The 24,057-nt window shown below is 40.4% G+C and overlaps 1 protein-coding gene across 5 annotated transcripts in view; it reads right to left on the reverse strand.

Moving 5' to 3' along the window:
• The window catches only part of TASP1 (taspase 1), a 171,782-nt gene that overhangs the window by 51,887 nt on the left and 95,838 nt on the right, over positions 1 to 24,057 (reverse strand). For all 5 annotated transcript variants that reach the window (XM_056567886.1, XM_056567885.1, XM_056567890.1 and 2 more), the window contains one exon: positions 2,692 to 2,802. In XM_056567886.1, coding sequence (XP_056423861.1) covers positions 2,692 to 2,802 — 111 coding nt within the window. The remainder of the gene's footprint in view (positions 1 to 2,691; positions 2,803 to 24,057) is intronic.

A 24,057-nucleotide genomic window follows, 5' to 3' on the forward strand; every position in this document is an offset into this window, starting at 1 on the left:
CCGGAGTAGTGACATTGCCTTGACGACGACGCACATGGACGTTCATGCGTAACGTCCCTGTGCGTCGTGGTCAAGGCAACGTCACTAGTCCGGGCCCGAAGCGCGGAGAAGAGGTCCCCCCGGTGAAAATGGACAGCCCGCAACGACTAACCATCCCCACCGGACGGTCCCTGCAGCATAGATGGCCCGGACCAGCTCACCCTAACTTTCCGCCAAGGGGAGGCGAGTACAAAACCAAAGGGGGGCTGGATGATGACGAAGGCCACAGTGGTCTTCAACCTGTGGATCTCCTGAGGTTTCAAAACTACAACACCCAGCATGCCCGGACAGCCGATGGCTGTCCGGGCATGCTGGGAGTTGTAGTTTTTCAACATCTGGAGGTCCGCAGGTTGAAGACCACTGATGAAGGGATTGACAGGCGGTGATGATGAAGGGGGGGGGATGATGACAGGGGTCTGGATGATTACATGGGGGGATGATATATTTCCCACCCTAGGCTTATAGTCGAGTCAATAACTTTTCCTGGGTTTTTGGGGTAAAATTAGGTGCCTCGGCTTATATTCGGGTCGGCTTATACTCGAGTATATACGGTAACTGACTTGCCTAATTACTTTCCTTTATTTCTAGCTTCTAGTTACACTTAATAGAAAAGTGGTTTGAATAATATGTCCTCTCTTAAGTAGAATATTCTGCCTAACACACAAGTGACTATGGGCCTAATGTTGATTTTGACTTCATTCCACGATGAACACATAATGAGTGGATAGTCCTCAAGACCACCTGGGGATGGCCCTAAACCTGTATTTACATAAACTCTGGCCTTTTGTGACCCAATTTGTTGCAAAATCAGGATTGCGACAAATCAATTCATACAAAATTACTATAGAAGGCTGGCAAATAGCTATTTGTTTATTTTTTAGTTGTTTCCTTTACCTATAGAACACTTAGGGGAGGGGAGGGGGGGGGATTTATCAAAACTAGTACAGGGGAGAAGTATAAGTAAGAGTTAACCGCAGAAACTTGTGAGGATAGAATCTGTAGATATCAGGGTAGTTGTCCATTGCTATGAGCAACTTTTAGAGTCCATGCACACTACAGAATTTTCGCCCAGTGTGCAGCTGGTACTGCCGGAATGTATTAGCCCTATGACCGTGCAGACATGTGCCATTTCCATTGATGGTAATGCCGTTCTGGGCACAATCTAGCTGGAAGAATGAACATGTCCACAATTGGAATTTCCAAAATGTGCAATGGCAACAGTAGGCGGCTGCACCAGTAGTTCTTAGGCTTTTTCTTTGCTGCTATTTTGATAAATCTGTCTCTATTTTTTCTCATTAAGTTCTCATTATTTGAGCATCAGATCCAGCAGGCATAGTGTAGGGCCAACATACTATGTGAATGCACACTTATTTTCTCTGGGATGAACTTTTCATCTGGAGGGTAAGCATGCTGAAAAGAGCAGGTACCGCATACTGCAAGTAATTCTCACCATATGCCCCAACTATTAAGGTGTCAGCATAACTTGAGAACAACTGTAATGTAGATGATAAAATTCTATTTTGGAAAAAAAAAAAAAAAAAAAAAAAAAACAAGAAACTTTTTTTTTTTTTCAATTCTCTCTCCACAACGGTACACGACGTGTAACTTGTACAAAGACCATGAGGCCAGTTTCATTAACTCTTTAGATACCCTTATGTAAATCTTAGCTTGGATGGTAAATAGTGGCATCTGTTCACTGTCAGCGAGAACTGTCCAAGTCAATTGTGATTTCTTTCACAAACTAAGCGCACTTGTTTTATCCTTCTTAGTCCTTAGGGAGAGAATAGGGGTAACTGGAAACCACTTCACCAGTCAGATTTATGCATGACACATCAAATGCTTGTTTTGCTATTTTTGTATAGATAAAATTACCCTTTATGCGGAAGACATTATCCAGAGCTAAGCTATAAACAAATTTCTTAGCAAGCTGGAAGAATTTCTTATTTATCTGGCAGGCATATGTGAAAAACAGCCGCACTTTAGAATATATTACCAAATACTTTACTTCATAAGTCACATTATTTATATGATGGATGTGAATCGCGCTTAAGGTCTCCAGGTTTACACCTTGAATGAAAACCTTCAGTAAAAAGACAGTCTTATTTTCCCCTCTTCAACATTAAAGGGGTACTCCGGCGCTAAGACATCTTATCCCCTATCCAAAGGATAGGGGATAAGATGCTTGATCGCGGGGGTCCCGCCGCTGGGGACCCCCATGATCTTGCACGCAGCACCCAGTTAGAATCAGTCCCCGGAGCATGTTCGCTCCGGGTCTGATTACTGGCGATCACTGGGACGGAGCAGTGTGATGTCACGCTCCGCCCCCTCAATGCAAGCCTATGGGAGGGGGCGCCCCCTCCCATAGGCTTGCATTGAGGGGGCGGAGCATGACACACATGGGCGGAGCCATGATGTCACACTGTTCCGCTCCCGTGATCCCAGTAATCAGACCCGGAGCGAACATGCTCCGGGGACTGATTCTAACAGGGTGCTGCGTGCAAGATCACGGGGGTCCCCAGCGGCGGGACCCCCGCGATCAGGCATTTTATCCCCTATTCTTTGGATAGATGATAAGATGTTTTAGCGCCGGAGTACCCCTTTAAGTGTTACCACGGGATTTCATTTTAATCTTAATGTTTATGTTAATCTTACCAATGAATTTATTTTGCATAGACTCTAGCAAAGCTTGGTGTGCATCTTCAGCCTGCAATGCAAGAGAACATTCCCTGGCCAGTATGGTTCTTACAAGATGCTCTCCACAACCTACAAACAGGATAAAAAAAGAAATTTAATACAATAAACACACTATTTATATAATAAAAAATTATTTTATATCAGATGTCCCATAAATTGCAAGAATGTAGGGGCTAGCTTCCCTTCTATCTTCGTTCTTGGTTAGCACTGGGTGGCTTAATGTGCCAACCAGAAACTTCGGACAATAGTGAACAACATTTCCACTTTTAAGGATAGGGTCACACGTGTTGTAGTTTGCTGTGTAATTTCTGTAGGTCAGTTTGCTACCCATTGATTTGCTACCCATTGAATAGGAAAATACGCTGAAAAATATGGCACATGTGACCCTACACTAAAAGATCAATAAAAACGGTTTGTTAGCAACCAAAACTGGCTTTTTTTTTTTTTTTTTTTTTTTAAACAAACAGTGGATAACCATATAAAATAACAAAAGGAGTCTTGTTTACCAGGCTCTATTACCAAGGTGTGTTAATAAATAACCACTGGGGCCAATTCCTTACTGGCTATAGTGGTGAAATGTTGACATCAATAGTGACAGTAGACACGACAGTGTGGCAGTAGACACGTCATGTTGACTTGAGTTTGTTGGAGCTTGGTGAATAGAGACCTGCAGGGGACCATGGACATGGCAGGGGAATGGTAAGGCAAGCATTACCTCTTCAGATATTTTAAATGATCATCAAAAAAAATGTATAGGGTAGGGTAAATCATAGCAAAGGTAACAAAAACAAAGTGAACAGAATGTTCCAGTTGAGGTCTTAGCAGGGCTAACAGATAAAAATTCCATACACAACACACTCACATGATATTCCAAATTCAACCACAAAAAAAATTTGTCATGCATAGCAACATGGTTCTGGATCATATCCAATCAATAGAGAGCCCAACTAAGTCTACTGTTTTTTTTAATACAGCATTTAAAGATCTTTAGATATATACATTATTAAACTATTTATATAATGGGTTTCTACTGTTCCTGCATCTAAAGAAGATGGAAACAATTAAGGTACATGCTGCCAAATACAGTAGCTCTATGAAAGATATTATCAGTAGTTTTGACATCCAAGATACAAATAATGATATACGTAGCAGTTAAATGTGGAACAAATCAATTATACAGTGAGTAAACAAAACCAGCACACCACACACCAGCGCTCCTTCCAAGAGATACCTGCTAAATGTCCTGCTTTTGGACAGATAGAGTTGCTTCTAATACACAATTTATACAAAGATTTTTTTAAATGTGTAGTAATGCAACCCTTCTGATCAGACAAGAGACTAGAGTTATGAGGAATGGATGCTTTGCCTACACCTAAATATGAAGCATCAGACAAGTGGACATTGATTGATATTTTATGCAGGGGACCACCCACATTATTTCGGCAGATAAATCTGCAACAGCAAATTCATACCAAGTAGCACCGATTTTAAAGAATGGCCACTGAAGACTTTGTGTGAATTACATTAAGGATTTTTTTTTTTAAATCCACATGTCTATTTCCGAGCAACTGCACAGTGCTGATACTGTAATTTCAGCATGCAAACCCTCAGCAAAATTCAGGTTATTTACCCTGTATGAAACCAAAGACCTTGGGGTACAGTTCCTTTAGGAGAGGAAAGAAAAGCAGATAAAAATAAACTCATCAGAAAAAAGTTTTTCTGACAAACTTCACAGATAACAGGACGTAGAAAGAACTGTACAATAGGAAAACTGATTTTTAGTTTCATAAACACCTATGGAGATAGTGTTTTTAGTACCACAATAAATACAAAAATATGAAAAAGTAATTCAAGTCTCCTAATATCCTGCAGTGTGCAATGAAGAAAAACTACACGACAGCACAAAAAAGTCAACTATTCAATTTTATATTTGACAACAGGTATATCTGTAATGGTAAACATTTGACTAACAGACATCTTTACAAATGCCACCATAAATATGACAGTCAAGCTCTGCTAAGTAGTAATGTGTTCTCATTGGTAAGATGACATTAAAGGGGCTACCTCATCTCTTCATTTGGCTTTTCCAGCCATCTCTGGCCTATTTGTGGCTACCGAAGGTGGTAAGGAAAGCCAAAAACGCAGTTTGCTTAGCTCCCTGTACTATGTTGTTTGTTACTCCTGGAGTTACATAAACTGAGTAGCCCCTGCCGCTTTCCCAAATTCTTATCCAGGAATGGAAAAAACAAGATAAATTCTTTCAAAAACCACTCCCTGTCTGTCTCCAGGTTGGGTGTAGTTCTGCAGCTCAGTTCCATTGAAGTGAATGAAGCCAAGTTGTAATACCACACGCAAAGTGGAGACAGACAGGGTGCGGTCTTTGTAAAGAAAAAAAAAAAGGTATTTTTTTTTTATTCCTGGACAACCCTTTAAAGTAAATGTGGGTTATGAGAATTGTGTATCTTCCCTGCTTTGGCTGTTTTTGGCTTCCCGACTAGCTCCGGTGGCTGCAAACAGGCTGAAAATAAATAAATAAATTAGGGGATGAGATGACCCCTTTAAGCAGCTGCTAGACACCTCTTAATTCTTAGAGGATAAAAGGGTATGGCAGCTGAAAAGCATCATGCTCGATCCTTCTGTTCCCCAGCATGATCTGTCAGGGGAGAATCAGAAGGTCCTTATACACATCAACTTTTCTAATGTTAATGAGGGCCACACACATACAGTTGAAGCAAAGTTAACTGTTAGACTTGATATGTTAATGCATCTAGTTACTGTGCTACAACTCTGTTAACTCTGCTATATCTGTACCTGTTATGCAAGTCTATGCCCATACAGTGTTTACAGTGAGACTTGACATGTTAACGCTCTACGACACTGACTGCTAAACTCTGCTACATCTGCATCATGTGCTCATAGATATCCTAAGAAGTTTTTAAGAAGATCCCTGAAGGATGTTTTAAATGGGTATTCCAACTTAAAATAACTTATACCCTATATATCCACAGAGTTCTAACCCTAGCACCCTGGGTCTTTATTAATTTTTTTTATCAATAAAGAGGCAATTTGTGCACCACACATGACTCACCTCTTAATTCATTACAGAAACCCAAAGCCCTGTTCTGGAGATCGTGGGAGGTGGACGTTCTGAAACTTATCACCCTTATCCTGTGAATGTAATTTTAACTTAATAATTCTAAACAATAGCTATTAGATATTGCAATATTGTTAGGAAAACATGCCCTACATACAAAAGGATAGGTCACTCAGCTTTTCTGGACTAGCAAATCTCACAAGTTACTCAGCAAAACCAAAGCTGGACAGACATGACTATCTAACTAGAAAGTAGTGCTGGGCGGTATACTGGTTCATGCCGAATACCGAAATGTTTTGCCCCTCACGATATGAATATTTCCCGTACTGCAATACTGGTTGGGCCCCTCCCCCCCCCCCCGAATAACTAAATTATCAGCCGCAGCAAGCTGTCCCCACATCGGGGAACCAATCATATGTGACCCGTGGGCGCTGTTCTGCTTCTCCATCCACCCCCCCCCCCCCCCCCCATTTATCGGTCCAGCACTGCGCTGTCCCCCACATCGGGGAACTAATCATATGTCACCTTGTCCTACTGTGAGTTGCGGGCCGCAGTGCCCACGGGTCACATAATTGGGGGGGTGGAAAATACCGTTAAATACCGTGAAACCGCCCTAACTTACAAAACTACCGTGATACACATTTTTAGCCCAACTCTATTAGAAAGAATACTCAGCTCAACAGAATAAGAATACTGGTAGACAACTCCTTTAAGAACTGTTTGGGTAATTACTCAAATATTTCAAAAATAAAAATCACTTATCACTACACAGAATTACAGTGAACATAAGGATCTAAGTCATTTCAATTCAATTGCAAGAGCTCTTTACTTACAATTTTTTAAATTAGCAGGCATTAAATCGGCAGAATTTGTCACGGAAAGGTCTCCTAAGGCACTGACCTGCCACTGTACACGTCTGCAATTTATTTATCTATTTACGGATCCTATAATCACCCAGAACTTTATTCCTATGTCACATTTATACATTCAGAACAATCTATTCAGATGTACAAATTAGAAAACAATTTAACTTTCTTTAAGTTTTTTTCTTAACAGTAGATATGTAAAAAATTGGATGTGATTAAACTCGTGGCCAAAAAAAATAAATTGTATGACAAGACTTAATTTTTTCTACCAATATAACTTATTATACTTTAGAGATTCCAAAAATACAAGAAAAATTATAAAACTTGAGAAAATTGTACATTTTACAATAGGGTGTTTGAAAGATGCCTTAAAAGAACCACAAATCACAAGCTATGAGTGGCGCAAACGTAAATATAAGGAAAAAAAGCAAAATAAAAGTTTAAACTCTGCTACATTGTAATTTAATCTTTACACCAGACAGACTGATCTGTAACTATTGCTCCAAGTCGCTGGCCTATTTACATTAGGCCCCTGTATATATGGCCTCCCAGTCTAGTAATGTCAGAAACAGTAAAAACCACATTACAAGAATCCTAAAGCATAACATTCCAACCACGACTGAATTAGAGCGAGCCTAAAACAGCCACAACAAAAGATGCTGTAAAATGCTACAATATTTATTCGGAAGATGACAATGGGAATAAAAATTGCCAATATAACAATGCAAGATGAGCCTGCCAGATATGGCAAGGGCCCGAAGACCTTCATTCATATGAATAACCTTTACAAGTGATGGTTGGGAAGAGGCTACAGAACAGAAAAGAACTTTTGTGGAGTAAGGCCTACTTGCAGCATGTCGTGGATAAATTATTGTAGTGCTCCTTCTTTTGAAGCACTCTGCTTTTAACTCAGGAAATTGGAAACAGGAGTGCCAGAGGGCACACACATCCAAGGCTGTACACTGGAACACACACGTTTTCAATTACGGAACATAAAAGGAACTTCTGATGAACGAAAGAAATGAAATCCAGCCCTATTTCTGGGAGCCATATGCCGAGGACTTTGGAAACCTGACATCAACTCCAAGCTGGGTCTTGCTTACTCCTGAGTCAGGTTATGCTACACAATATGGGCCCAGGATTCCTCCGCAGCGCTCACTTCTGATCGAGTGCATAAATACTTCAGAAAAATCCTGCTTAGTTAGCAATTTTCAGGTGACCTTTTTCTGTTAAAGTTATGTACTTGGAACTCTAACAAGACTGAAAATAATAATTTGATAAGGTCTTTCCTCTAAGCAAAAGCATCTAAAATGAAACATGAATCAACATAAAATCTCATATTGTTTTGTGCCTAAAAAACATTAAGGGTTGCATAAAATTATTTTACTGTGGAGTATTACATTCATTCTAAAATGTATCACCTATATTTGATTCCCTGACTTGAGCCAGATAATGAAATATGTTCTTTTTTTCTAACTAGTTCCTATATTCGGATTTACATTTTTGTATTTCCGTTTTTTGTACATTATTATGGGGGCTGTCATTTTGCATGAACTGATATTAATAGCATTTAGTAATATGGTTTACAGCAGGACCCACGGACATAGACAACATTAGACTGAAGCTGAAGCCTTTCAGATGAGTCGGAGACATTACTGGGAATTTTCTGTGAACTTTTCAGAGGTAATGCTACAGGGAGGGGACCCTAAGCTTTGCTGTGAATGGTGGCAGATACATTGTTATTTCTCTACTGGTGTCACCTTTCAGAAAATATAGAATCGGAGAGGCTCTTGTCAAACTAATCACCAATGAAAACCTGAGCCAGCCCACTGCCACCTATACCCACGTTGACAAAAAATTGAATAAATAGAATATGGATATGGAGCTCAAGGTCACGGATATTGGAAAATATATGTTTATTTAGGTAATATTAAAATATACAAAAGTAAGAAATATTTATAAAATTTAAATAAAAAATGACCTGTAACAGGGCCCTTGTGTGCCGCCTCGATCAGTTTATAGCACGTATAATCAATAAACATTCATGGCTGTAAATGTTGCCCCCCCCCCCCCCCCCCCCCCTGAAATTTTTCTAGAAAATGAAGTATTTCTCACGGAAAAGGATTGCAGTAACACATGTTTTACTATACACATGTTTATTCCCTTTATGTGTATTGGAACTACACCAAAAAAGGGAGGGAAAAAAAAGCAAATTGGACATAATGTCACACCAAAAATGGGCTGGACAAAATTATTGGCACCCTTTCAAAATTGTGGATAATTAAAATTATTTCAAGCATGTGATGCTCCTTTAAACTCACCTGTGGCAAGTAAAAATTTTTTTTTTTTTTTATTCAGCGAATCGGCTGAATCGACTTTTTAAAACATTTGCTCATCTCTACTGTTAAAAATAAATATTGGAGCGAAAATTACAGAAGAATTGCGAGACCACCATCACACACAGGTACAGACACTATATTATAAACTACACTAACTTTACAGCCCCAGTAGCATAGTCAAATTTAAAAAATCCTGGTATACCCCTTTAATGTGATTAAGTGAAAGATTCTATATTTTATCTCGCACTTATTCACATTAAATGTTAGTTGACCTAGGGCGTAAAAACCCAAGGGCAGAATATAGAATATGTGATGCAGTCCAAACCTCAGTATCTGAGGAAAGGGATTTAGAGGTCATTATTTCAGAAGACTTAAAGGTAGGAAGACAATGTAATAGAGCAGCAGGAAATGCTAGAAGAATGCTTGGGTGTATAGGGCGAGGTATTAGCAGTAGAAAGATGGAAGTGCTCCTGGGTGTATAGGGAGAGGTATTCGCAGTAGAGTGGAAAGTGCTCATGGGTGTATAGGGAGAGGTATTAGCAGTAGAGAGAGAAGTGCTCATGGGTGTATAGGGAGAGGTATTAGCAGTAGAGATGGAAGTGCTCATGCCACTATTGAGCGCACTGGTGAGACTTCATTTGGAGTATTGTATGCAGCACTGAAGACCGTATTTCCAGGAGACATATATATACAAAGAAGAGCTACTAAGCTAGTACATGGATTGCAGGATAAAACTTACCAGGAAAGGTTAAAGGATCTAAATATGTATAGAAGTAAGACGAGACAGAGGAGAGGATATTATAGAAAGTTGTATTTACATAAAGGGAATAAATATGGTAAAGAAGAAAAGGAGAAGAGGTAAAGAAGAAAAACTCCTAGAAGAGGACATATTTTTATATTAGAGGGCCAAAGGTTTTTGTAGTAATATCAAGGAGTGTTACTTTACTGAGACATTAGTGGATGCATGGAATAGCCCTCCTGCAAAAGTGATAGCTGCAAATACAGTGAAAGAGTTTAAGCATGCATGGGATAGGTATAAGGCTATCCTTCATATGAGATTAGGCCAGGGACTATTCATAGTTTTCAGAATACTGGGCAGATGAGATGGGCCAAATGGTTCTCATTTGTCGACATATTCTATGTTTCTAGAACATCCAGTGAGCACAAAAAAAAATAAAAAATTCATGAAAGGCCCAAAATGCAACTAATCCATCTGCCCAGAAGCAAGCCCAACCTCGCCATCGTACATAGAAAAACATGATACCAAGGTTGCTACAGCAGAACTTTTGAAGAATGAGTGAGATGGCCCACTGCTGCTACTTTAGTCCATGTCCCATCCAAAGTGTCTTCAGTTAGTATATCCGTTTAAGATCATTGCTAGTTACCCAGGTATTCGGTTTTTCCTATGTATGCTGGCAAGTGTGTGTTTTTTTTTTGGGGGGGGGGGGGGGAGGATGGAGGGGTGTTTGGTGGGCTTGTTTGGGCTGTTGGATAAGCTGCATTGGCCCTTTTATGATTTAGTTGGCCCTTTTATGATTTCGTTTTTTAGTTTCCATCTTACAACCACTACATTTTTGCACGTGATATTTTATTTATAGCATGTTGAACCCAATGTTCGTGATATTCCTGAGTACTTTATCATACGACAAATACCTTCCTTTTTTATGCAAAAAGTGTTGTGCCTGAACAGTGAGTTTTTTTCACAAAATCATGAGTTGGATGCTGCAATTCTGCTACATGCACCCAGCAGCTTGTGTGGTCTAACCCTGCACAATAACGCTTCTAACTCACAGCTCGCTGCAAGTTAAATGGGTTATCCAAGGACAAAAATATTAGAAAGGTACTGCAAAAAAAAAAAAAAAAAACATATTCACCACTCCTGCTTGCTCTTAGTCCCTGGTGCTATCAATGCTGTACAAATAATATACTACAATAATATTGTACTCCAGGAAAGCAATCTAAAATGAACAATATATATTTGCTTTGGCTATGGAGCCCCTGGTGAGTATCCTCTGTATCCCATCCTAAGGTTCTGCGATTTATAAGGTGAATTCATTTGCGGACGACATCCTCCTTACACTTACCAAACCTCTAGTTTCGTCCCCCAATTTTTATGCAGTTTTAGAACATTTTTCTGCTATCTCGGGTCTGGTGGCGAAAAGATCTAAGTCCGAGGTTCTCTATTGCAATACTCCTCGGTAAGTGCAGGACTTGATCTCTTTTAACTTTGCTCTACATCCCTCTTCTTCTTTACTTTCTTACTTGGGTATCGCTCTCCCTACTTCCCTCTAGGATCTCTATAGATTGAATTATATCACCCTTTATAAATCTATTAGAGAAGACCTCGCCAAATGGAACATCCCACATTTCGTGGCTGGGTCGTATACACACTGACAATATGGTGGTATTACCCAGACTCCTCTACTTGTTTTGGATGCTTCCAATCCTAATTCGGATGGTGGCCCTCCGTAAGCTTAAAGCTACCTCTGGAGATATCCTTTCTTTTATCTCATATTCTCTCCTTTTTACATTCTTTATCTTCTTCTACTGCTTTAGTTGATTTCACCTGTTATGAAGCTAAGGCTATATACTTCCCTCTTCATCCAGGTGCCCTTTCAATTTTGTAAAGCTGCCCTTCATGACGCAATCTGTAGGGGAGAAAAATGGAGAGACCGATACTGGCACCTGGTGCGTTACCCTTGGAAACGGGAGCAGAAGTAGTCCAGAGCTGGACAGGAACCATAAGAACAGGAACCTTAGAAGAGATAGTACAGGCATATCACCCCAGTGATAATGGGGTACTGCAAAAGTGGAGTCGCTGCCAGGCCTTCTGGGTAACAGGAAAACAGTGGCACTGTCCTGGAGAAAATTGCGGAGAAGCTTGAAGAATACCCTTGGTAGATGGCGCTGCGGCGCAGGATCCTGATCTAAGGAAAGGAGGGATCCTCCCGAAACGCGTCATCGCTTGTTTTTTTTATTTTATTTACCAAATAAAAATGCTTCCACTGTGAACCTCAAACTAAGCTCTGGTCTCACTCTGTTTGTCTGAAAGAGCCGCAGCGCCATCTACCAAGGGTATTCTTCAAGCTTCTCCGCAATTTTCTTCATGACGCAATGGGAGGAGGATTTGCAGATTGATTTCCCTCTTCCCTCTTGGCATGTTAGTTGTACTCACCTGAGCAAGGGTTGTTGGCAGGTCTCGTTGACAGAAACTACCCTTAAAATTATTCATAGGGCTTATTATGTTCCCGCCAGAATCCACACTATATGTCCTTCTGTGTCTTCCAAGTGTTTTCGGGGATGCGCGGATGTTGGTACTATGCTTCATACCTATGTGTCCACCTTTTTGAAACAAGTTGTTGACCTGCTTTCCTCTGTAACAGGAAAGTCCTATACCCTTTATCCAGTGATGTGCCTTCTAGAAACCTGAGAGACTGCCCTATGCAGTATTCTGCCTAGTCCAATTTATATTGTTAGCTGCCCCAATTCATATTGCCTCTAAATGGAGGTCTCCTGGTCTTTCCTTACCTATGGTAATATCCCGTGTAAACAATATTATGTTATCTGAACGTTTGAATGCTATTAGGGCTGACACTATGACACTTTTTGATAAGGTTTGGGGGTCCTTGGATCTCATCTACCCATGCGGTTGATACAGTGGGGATCAAAAGTTTGGGCACCCCAGGTAAAAATTTGTATTAATGTGCATAAAGAAGCCAAGGAAAGAAAAGTTAGATTTTATTTCCATCATTTACACTTTCAAAATAACTGAAAACAAAAAAATGGCGTCTGCAAAAGTTTGGGCACCCTGCAGAGATAATATCTTGTACTGCCCCCTTTGGCAAGTATCACAGCTTGTAAACACTTTTTGTAGCCAGCCAAGAGTCTTTCAATTCTTGTTTGAGGTATCTTTGCCCATTCTTCCTTACAAAAGTCTTCCAGTTCTTAGAAATTTCTGGGCTGTCTATCACACACTGCTCTTTTAAGATCTATCCATAGATTTTCAATTATGTTGAGGTCAGGAGATTGTGAAGGCCATGGCAAAACCTTCAGTTTACGCCTCTTCATGTAATCCCCCGTGGATTTCGAGGTGTGTCTGGGATCATTATCCATTTGTAGAAGCCATCCTCTCTTTAACTTCAGCTTTTTCACAAATGGGATCAAGTTAGCATCCAAAATTTGCTGAAATTTTATTGAATCCATTTTTCCTTCTACTCGTGAGATGTTCCCTGTGCCACTGGCTGCAATACAACCCCAAAGCATGATTGATCCACCCCCATGCTTAACAGTTGGACAGAGGTTCTTTTCATTAAATTCTGTTCCCCTTCTTCTCCAAATGTACCTTTGCTCATTCCGGCCAAAAAGTTCAATTTTAACCTCGTCGGTCCACAGAACTTGTTTCCAAAATGCATCAGGCTTGTCTAGATGTTCATTTGCAAAGTTCAAATGCTGATTTTTGTGGTGAGGATGTAGAAGAGGTTTTCTTCTGATGACTCTTCCATGAAGACCATATTTGTACAAGTATCTCTTTATAGTGGAATAGTGTACCACAACTCCAGTGTCTGCCAGATTTTTCTGGAGGGATTGTGCAGTCAAACGTGGGTTTTGAATAGTTTTTCTCACAATCCTGCAAGCTGTTCTGTCTGATATTTGTCTTGGTCTTCCAGATCTTGATTTAACTTCCACTGTTCCTGATGACTGCAATTTCTTAATTACATTCCGAACAGAGGATATTGACATCTGAAAACGTTTTGCTATCTTCTTATAGCCTTCTCCAGCTTTGTGAGCGTCAACTATTTTCAGTTTCAGATTTCTAGACAACTGCTTAGAAGAACCAATGGTGCTGATTGTTGGGGCAAGGTCAGATGAGTCTGGGCGTTTAAAACCTTTGAAATTGACATCACCTGGTCTTCCCAGATGATGATTGAGAACAATCCATGACACTGGCAGGTCTCAGCTTTGCAAAGGGGGTAGTGCATGCTATAAATTCTGCAGGGTGCCCAAACTTTTGCAGATGCAATTTTTTTGGTTTTCTGTTATTTTGAAAGTGTAAATGATGGAAATAAAATCTAACTTTTGTTGACATATTATAAGAATGTCTAATCTGAAATTTGATGCCTTTTGGAGATTTTTCCATCTTTCCTTGGCTTCTTTATGCACATTAATACACATTTTTACCTGGGGTGCCCAAACTTTTGATCCAATGTATGTCTTATCTGTCTTTGTGAGTTTGTTAATACACTCCTCGTTTTTACAGTGACCTACCCAGCTTTCATTTTATTGTACTGGCCTATTTCCCTATTACAGTTTATCTATTGTGCCCTACCTCCTTGCCCTTTCCCCCTTCCCCTCCCATCTTCTCCAGCCTCTACCCCTTCTCTCCAGACCTTTGATTTTGATATCTGTATTCATTTATGTCCTTCTTTTATTTTTGTACCTTATGTTGCTACTTTCTGTTGATTGATTACTTTTTCCTTATTGTTTGTACTTTTGTGCACGTTTGATTTTCTTGTCAATAAATTTTGTCCTTTTGACACAAAAATTATCAATATAAATATAGATTAATAAAAACAGATAAAAATTTTGAATTTGCTACCCAAAAGGTCCTAATGTAAAGTTTACATTCCTCAGTTCTATCTGCAACGTGCTCAGGGTCAATGAGGAGAGTTTATAGCATTAAAGTCTATGTCTAATGCAAACAGATACGCTCAGAAAATTAATCACCATTTTAAGAGTAAATATTGTTTCTATATATTCAAATTGCCAGATACTTTTTGGCCCGAACATTTCCACAAACAAAACAACCATTAAAAATGAATTAGTAAGTTACAATTTATTGAAAACAAGAAGCCAAGCAAATATAAGTGCATCCTAAGATATTTTATTTAAAATAAAATGAATTAAATTACTGAGTGTTTAACTGTTCATTCTAGATGTATATACAGTATATCAGGGGTTCTCAACCGGTGGTACGCGTACCCCTAGGGGTACGCCACCGGTTGTGCGGGGGTACACAATGCGCTGACAAATAGTGGCCATGCATTTGCCAGTATTTGTTAGCGCAGAGCGCAGGAGCTACGTGGTTGCCAGTCAGACGTGTGACGTCCCCTGACATTGCGCGGAAGTGCCACACAGTGCTGGAGGACATCACTCTTCTGTGCGGCCTCACCGAATGGGACTCTGGGAGCGCCGTATATCCGAACAGGCTGGGTAATGTAAAAAAAAAAGGTAAAAACCAAGCCTATGGGAGGAAGGGATGTTATGGTATGAATGTATGTGTGTATGTATGTATGTATATATATATATACATATATATATATAATATATATATGAGCCCAAGGGCATCGGGGGGGGGGGGAGAAATAATGGCACAAGGGCATTAAGATGGGGCAAGAGATAATAGCCAAAGGGGATCAGAGGGAGGGGGAAATTATGGCACAGGGGGATTAAGGTGGAGGAGGGGGTAATGATTATTCCCCCCCGCCCCCCTCCATCTTAATCCCCTGTACCGTTACTCCCCCTCCATCTTTATCCTCTTGTGCCATTATTCCCCCTCCCTCTGATCCCCATTTGCGATTATACCTACCTACCCCCTCCATTTTAATCCCCTAGTGCCATTATTCCCCCCTTCATTTTAATCCCCTTCTACCATTATTCCCCCCTTAATATTTATCCCCCCTCCCTATGATCCCATTTTCCCATATCAGATAATAATAGGGGGATTAAGATGGAGGGGGGAATAATGGCACAAGGGGTTTAAGTATCGAATTAATATAAAGGTAAGCACACGCCATTATGAAAATAAGTAATTTTATGACTTTTTTTTGTCCACGCGCGAGCGTTAACAGTGGACATACTTTCATCCTTTGGGGGTACAGTCGTAAAAAAGGTTGAGAACCACTGCAGTATCTCTCTCTCTCTATCGCTCTCAAAATTTGTTTATCACATAGAAGTAATATATAGGACTCACCAAACAGAACCAATCAGTAAATTCCTATTTTATTTTAGACTTTTTACATTAAGGATTTATCGTATACTTTTCAACATTATAAAATGTTTTGCAACTTGGCACCATAATTGCCCAATTTGAGAGGATAAAAATGTGATTATTGCAATAATCTTTAAAATTGGAAATGTGCTTATCTACCTATCCTAACTTTAAAATGTATATAATTTTTTTAAACACTTTTCTCATTACAATTAAACACAACAAAGATATTATTAATCCCTATATCAGTCTTCATAAATCTGAATAATTCAAAGAATAAACAAATGTAACATCAAAAGAAAAATCGTGTTTGAATGTCAAGAATTTGCAGTGTTAAGAAGTTGATGTTACCCCCATAAAAATAAATGATTCCAGTAAGAACTTGAAAGTCGCACCTAGAGTTTGGGAATATATTACAACAATATTTGTGTTTCACTGAAAAAACATTATCATTTATGACCAATGAAGACAGACTGTGCTATGCGGAGACTTATTCCCCTGCTGTTTATCCTTGGTCTACCCCTCTTTCATAAAATACACATTTTAATACCTTCAGGACAAAAAAAAAAAAAAAAAAGATGACAGACTATAACTAGGAGTTCTACATTTAACTGAATTAGGAAGTTAATATTTTTTCATTCTATAAAACCATTTTGGGGCTTTCTAACACAGACCTCGCACAAACACCACAGGAATTACAGTTTTCTTTGCACACATTGTTACATTACAAGCTTGTTACATTACAAGCTTTTTTTCTTCTTCACTTTTGTGCTGTATTCTTTGGGAATACAGTAGAATCCTTAAATAACGGACACTCATGGGGAAAAAAAACTGTCCCCTATTGGGGAAAAAAAAGCTCAAAAAAGCTAGATAACGGTTGAATCTTCCAGGGCCGTTTAATCACCCCTAATCATCCCCTGTACAATTTTATCCCCATCATGTCATTCCCCCCCCCCCCTGATCCCTCCAATGCCACTTAATTCCTCCCACCTTGAATCCCCTGTGCCACTTTATTCCCCTTGTGCAAATAATTTCCCCTTCCCTGTGCCAATTCATTCCTCCTTCATTACCCTATGTGCAAATTCAACACCCCTCTTTATCCCCCCATGTGACATTTCATCCCCCCCCCGTGCCATTTCATTCTCCCCTTTATCCCCCATGCCATTTATTCCCCCCATGCCCTGTGCCAAATCCCCCCCCCCCCCCTCACTCCTTGTGCCTCATCACTTTTTTTCTTTCCTCCTCCCCTGTTGTTCTTCTTGGCAGGGGGATGCAGTGGGGGCCCCTTACTGGGGTATTGGCTGTACCGCCCTCATGGTTGCCCTGTGTACAGGTAGGGCCGGCACATGAGCCTGGTTGTCCCCTATTGGGTGTTGGGTGTGTTTTTAATCCCCTATTGGGAGTGTTTTGTCCCCTATTCGGTGTGTCCAAATCCACTATTGGGAGTGTCCCTTATTCGGGGGGTGAAAATACATTAGGTCTTATAGGACTCTGCCTAAGTATTAAAAACTGTCTGCTATTGAGTGGTGTCCCCTATTGGGAGGTGTCCGCTAACGGAGATTTTACTGGTAGATGGGCCTTAGAGGGGTGCAACTTGTGGAATTTAAGGCCAATATCTATGCCAGCTGATAGCTAGCACAAATTTCAGTTCAGAGGAGCATGAACAAATATATTTAACCTTTTAGGGCTGCACGATATATCAAGATTATAATCCTATTTGCAATATTTCCTATTTGTGATTATTTTGATTATGCCCCCCAAGGAATTAATACAGCAATTAATACCTTCTCCCTTGTGTGTACTTTGCGACTCCCTTGTGTGTACCTTGATTGGTGGCAGCGGCTCTGCCCAGCTCCCATGTGTGTCCCTTGCAGGTGATTTTTGGCCTGGTCCGGCTCCCCTGTGTGCCAAGCACTGGAAGGAAGTGATCTTTCACTTGATGAAGTCACTTCCTCCAGTGCTCTATGGTGAAGCGTAGCCTTGTGGGAGAACCCTGCAATAAAGCTATAACCCCCGTCATATGCAACCGGGTTCATCAGGGAACCTTACAATGGCAACATCTGCCCATAACATCCATGACTATGGTGTTACTGTTCCGAGAAGATGCCCACTGTTATCATCATACAATACAATTTGTCTACCCATATAGGTCCATATGGAAGATAAGCTAATGAGCAGGTAACATAACACAGAGTGTTCAACATTGTACACTAAATGGGATGTTTCTAAGTTTATAGAGACTTATGCAAGAATAACACTAGACTAGTGCTGTATATACTAGGAATAAGTGATGGTGTATGGAAAATGTTCAGAGTGTGCTGAAAGTGTATCACAGAACAAAATGATGCAAAACAATGCAAACGATGAATGAGAAGAAACTTAATAGCTTATGTACTAAAAAAAAAAAAAAAAATGTGTCCAGACAGGAAGAGGAGAGGGACTGAGGTCTAAAGACCCCCTGTAAATGTCAAACCTAAGCCATTCAACTTGTCAGCTCTCCATTTATTACAGATCAGCCATTTATTAATAAAAAAAACTATATATATATATATATATATATATATATATATATATATATATATATATATATAATGTTTACCGAATGGTAAATCCTTTACTATAGTTCTTCAGGCAGCAATGAATTGATTATATATATTTATATATGAACCAATACTAATTTCCATTGTGGGAGGTTTTCATTAACCTTCTCCTCTATCTCTTAATTATGTATCTGAATCCCCTTCAATTTGAAGTTAGAGGACTTAATTTGAAAACCGTATCCACATCCTCACAAAATTACTCCCAGATAAAAATTAAAAGACCTCGCAAAGAAAAGCACCAATTTATCACCACAAACCAATATAGTTGGTCTTTAGCGAGCAGATGGCTAAGCCACACAATCATAGCTCTGGATTTAAGCTTGTATCCTGCTCGCTTCATTTGTATGTTCTTGATAAAGATTACTCGTTGGACATAACTGACCTGGACTTCTACACTGAAACAATAAATACACACTTTATTAAATCACTATATCGTATCATATTTAAAAACTGGAATCACATAAAATAACATCTTAGAAGTCCCTGCATTTTATCACTCTGTCGACTTTTATGATAGTCAAACAACCCTAACAAAAAGACTTCAAAAGCAAAAATTCTCAGATCTGGGTTCATTGATTGGATTTCAACTAATTGGCCAATTATTGGTTAACATGTAATAATAAACTAACTGTCCAAACCCAAATGCTACAGATTCTACCCTCACAATTTTGTCTAGCGGCCAGTTGGCCTATGTACACGCATTTATTAGCTGTAAAGCTTTCAGAGTCTGGACAAATTTTATACTCCTTTGTTATCTTCTTTATCAATTACCAAATAACAGCCCTATATAGAAAGAAACAGAGAAAATCTTCCTTCAAAGTTTTCTCGGCATCTTAGACAACTGTGAAGAGAGAAACAATTACGACACGCTACAGTTTTTATTAGATGTTGGGGAATGTGGAATTCTGCATTTTGGGCAATTCTATATTTCCTATCCTCCTCACACTAGCTGACCACCAGAGTAAAAAAATAAATATATAAATAAATTCTAAAGTTTTTCAAAAAAGTTTTGCGAAAAGTTGTATCAGTAAAAAACAAAACCAAAAAAAACAGATTACTAGAACCCAAATGTATGCTTTCATTTTGTCCTGGAGACACTTTCGTGAATACAGTAGTCCCTGAAGGTACAATTGAAATTTCTGAGCCTTTGTAACATGAAAGCTCCATTAACATATGAGGCTGTGTTGATCTGTGGAATGTATGATTGGCTGAAAGATCCACCCAAATGGCATGGGCACACTTACCAATAACAAGGACACCATATATACCTCACTCCCACAATGCATTACTATTATTCTGTCCACCAGTTGTTTAGGTATTTTAAGCCCCTGACAAAACTTTAACACTTGCAGAAACAAGTCAGGACGTTTTTGTTAATACTTATTGATAAGACAGGTAAGTGAGTTGTGGTTTCGTAAGCATCAGTGTGGGGTCATATAGTGTTACATTAATGGGGCTGCATATACAAAAAAAAAAAAGAGAAAAGAAAACCAGCTCACCCCCATTCATTGGTTGGAGTCCGGAGGATCTGGGGATGCTCTGTGAAGCACGGAGCAAAAAGCCAAGCCGCATCCTCCAAGTAAAGCCCCCAGGCTAAGAAAGGCAACCCCACCAATCCAAAGGAATAGTGTGATACTCCAGCTCCCATAAAATATATAATTAAAGTCCAAAATGTATTTCACATGATTAAAAGGAAAAACAATCCAAGTGAGCGTTTCGAACAGTCCGGTTCTTAGTCATGGCACACGAATATATATTTTTATTATATATTTTTTGGGAGCTGGAGTATCACACTATTCTTTTGGATTGGTGGGGTTGCCTTTCTTAGCGAGGGGTGCTTTACTTGGAGGATGGGACTACTTATCTTTTTTCCAATCCAGCATCCAGAATACAATGTGATAAGAGCTTCTCTGACTCCTCCTCTCAGCTATGATTGACAGCCCTAACGATCTCCTGATTAGACACAGAGATGTCAACAATAGCTGAGGGGAAGGAGCTGGGGAAACTTAATACAGAGAGCTTTGTGCACTTAATACAAAGAGCATATCTGCTTTGTACTTGTCATAGTGGTGGTTGTGAGAATAAACAATTAATTTCTCAATCATGTAAGCCAGCGTTTCTCAAGCGCGGTCCTTAAGTCCCCCCAATAGGTCATGTTTTCTGGATTTCCTTAGTCTTTCACAGGTGATATAATTATGGTCAGTGCATCAGGCATCACCACAGCTATATCACCTGTGAAAGACTAAGGAAATCCAGAAAACATGACCTGTTGGTGGTGCTTGAGGACCACGTTTCAGAAACACTGATGTAAGCTGCATGACTGAAACAAACACTTCCGAACTTGATGGATCTGTTAGCAAATTGATGGATCTGTTAGCAAATTGATGGATCTGTTAGCAATTTTGACTGTGACAAAGCTGTTGACAGATCACTTTAAAAAGAGTTTCTCCCCAGTTTTGGTAAAACCCTGGTATTGCTGAATAGAAGACATTATAGTGTAATGAATGCCACCTTTATGAACTGGATCATTGCAGGGAAATAGTTTTTTTAAATTTAATATACAAATAAGCTCTTTGCTGCACTGGACATGACTAAATCTCTGCGGGCATTACTATGCCAGCCTGGATCCCTCCTATATCTCCTCCTAAAGCCATGCCTAACCTATAAAAATGAGAGAGGCAGTGGGAGAGGTCTGCGCAGGCATAGCCGTGCTCCTAGAGATACAGCCACCCCCCAGTGACTGTACATTGAATAAAACTCCTTCCCCCGAAAAACGAAGCAGCACATCAAGATATTATAGGAAGCATTAATTACACAATAACGCCCTCTGTTCAGCAATATCAGTGGTTTTCTTTTGCCAAAACTGGTGGTAGACTTTTAATGAATTTTCCTTTACAAATTCCTTTTATTTTTAGATGACATTATGGGAGCTACAGAGCCAATTCTCATTTTCATAAAAGTGCACAGTAGGGATGTCCCGATACCGATACTAGTATCGGGGCCGATACCAGGTATCTGCATGGCATCGGGGACTCGTCTAATGTCCCCAATACCAAATCCGATACCTGGTGGAGTGCTCCGTTTCGCTGCCCCGTCCTCCGGTTCGCATAATTACCGGTGCCCCCGTTCTGCCATCCGCATTATGGCGTCTTATGGAGGAGCATGTGAAATACAAGTCACTCCACTGCACCCAGCGTAACGCTATGGAGTAAGCAGAGTGACGTGCATGTCACATGCTCCTCCATAAGACACCATTATGCGGACCGCAGAACGGGGCAGTAGCAGTGATGAGAACGGGGCTGCGGAGCGGTGACACTGGACAGTGAACAGCTACAAAGGGGGGTACTGCTGTCTATTGGGGGGGGGGCACTGCTGGCTACAGGGGGGGGGGGCTGCTGTCTACAGGGGGGGCTGCTGTCTACAGGGGGGGGGCTGCTGTCTACAGGTGGGGGTCCTGTTGGCTACAAGGGGGGTCCTGTTGTCTGTCTGCAACTGTCTATACTACCTACAAAGGGATACTACCTACTATTAAAGGCAATCTTACAGCAGAGTCACCTGCACTAACTTGAATTTATAGGTAGATAGTGCAGGTGACCATGTTTCTACCGCTGCTCACCATGTGAACATCAGCACAATCACTCCAGAGACATCCGGAGGTAAGCAGCGCCAGAAACCGATTCACCCTGCTGTCAGATTCCCTTTAAAATAAAAGTACTTGCACTTGGTATTGGCGAGTACTAGAATTAAAGTATCTGTACTCGTACTCGGTCTAAAAAAAATGGTATTGGGACATCCCTAGTGCACAGTAAAGCAGTCAGCTGGTTCCGTATATGCATGTGTTCAGACACACAAGTATCTTTCAGCACAGAGTGCTACACATTTTCCTGCAGTGGTGCTCTGCTCCAAAGAATCAGACATACAAACAGGCAATAGCACAGAAAAAAGTATAGAAAAAAACTTAGGATAAATTTCTGATTTTGGCTAAAGTAAATGCTGTAGTGTCCAAACAAGACCATATGTCATTCCATTTTCCACTTGCGGTGTAGCAGAAACAACACCACACTGCAGATCAGTTGTACAATGTATACCAACCAGTGCTGGATGGACCACAGTGGGGTTTTTCACGTTCCATTGTGGTTTCTATAGTTTGCCTTAGACAAAGACAATTAGAGCCGAACTGTAAAAGCATCTGCAAAGTACATCTGCCATGAAACTGACAGATATATATTTCTTAAAGTCAATAAAACTCCATAAAAAGGGACACCACATCCCTCCAAAACTACAGTTTACTGAGCTACACACTTGCCATACACATGCTGAAATGGACTGTAGTGTAAGGGAATCTGCCCAGATCCCCATGGCAAATGCATTTTACGCCTTCAAATGAGACGACAGGAAACACACTAGAATCCTGGTTACTTAGCTAGTTGGTAAAATACAGTGCATAGAATGGAATACACACATATTTAACTAGTATTAAACAAAAGATTTATTTACACATTTTGGTCACACTGCCTTTATGCTGCAATTTTTACAATTGAGAGATATGACAGTGATGTGTGAATAAACCCCCCCAAAAAGTAAGTCCACTTGCACGTCACGATTAGTGCCTTCAACATACAGATACGATTTCTAAAGGTAAAAATCATATGTGTGCATCGGAGGCACTAACTGTGATTTGATCCAAACCTAAGAACTTAAAGGGGTACTCCGCTGAAAAACATTTTATTTTTTAATCAACTGGTGCCAGAAAGTTAAACAGATTTGTAAATTACTTCTAATTGATAATCTTAATCCTTCCAGTACTTATCAGCTGCTATTTGCCCAACAAGAAGTTCTTTTATTTTTGGATTTCCTTTCTGCCTGACCAAAGTGCTCTCTGTTGACACCTCTGTCCACATCAAGAACTGTCCAGAGCAGTATAGGTTTGCTATGGGGATTTTTTCCTGTTCTTGACAGTTCCTAAAATGGACAGAGGTGTCAGCAGAGAGCAGTGTGGCCAGACAGAAAGGAAATCCAAAAAGTAGTCATGTCCCGATACAGATACTGTTATCGGTGCCGATACTAGCCATTTGCATGGTACCATGCCCGACATCTGGTGCTGCTCTGTTGCCCCGTTCTTCCATCCTCCCGTCCGCATCATATTGTTCCATGGAGGATGTTGTGACACACACGTCACACTGCCTGCTCCCCTGCGCCCAGCGTAACGCTACGCAGGAAGCAAAGTGACGTGTATGTCACATACTCCTCCATAGGACGACACGATGGGGACCGGAGGACGGGAGAACAGGGCAGCAGAGCGGCAGCACCAGCACCCGACCCGAGGGGGCTGCTACTAATGTCTAAGCAGGGGACTGCTGCTGTCTAAAGGGGGGGCTGCTGCTGTCTAAAGGGGAGGGGCTGCTGTCTACAATGGGGGCAGCTGTCTACAGGGGGG

The sequence above is a fragment of the Hyla sarda genome, chromosome 3 (assembly GCF_029499605.1).
Source record: "Hyla sarda isolate aHylSar1 chromosome 3, aHylSar1.hap1, whole genome shotgun sequence".
Lineage (NCBI taxonomy): Eukaryota > Metazoa > Chordata > Amphibia > Anura > Hylidae > Hyla > Hyla sarda.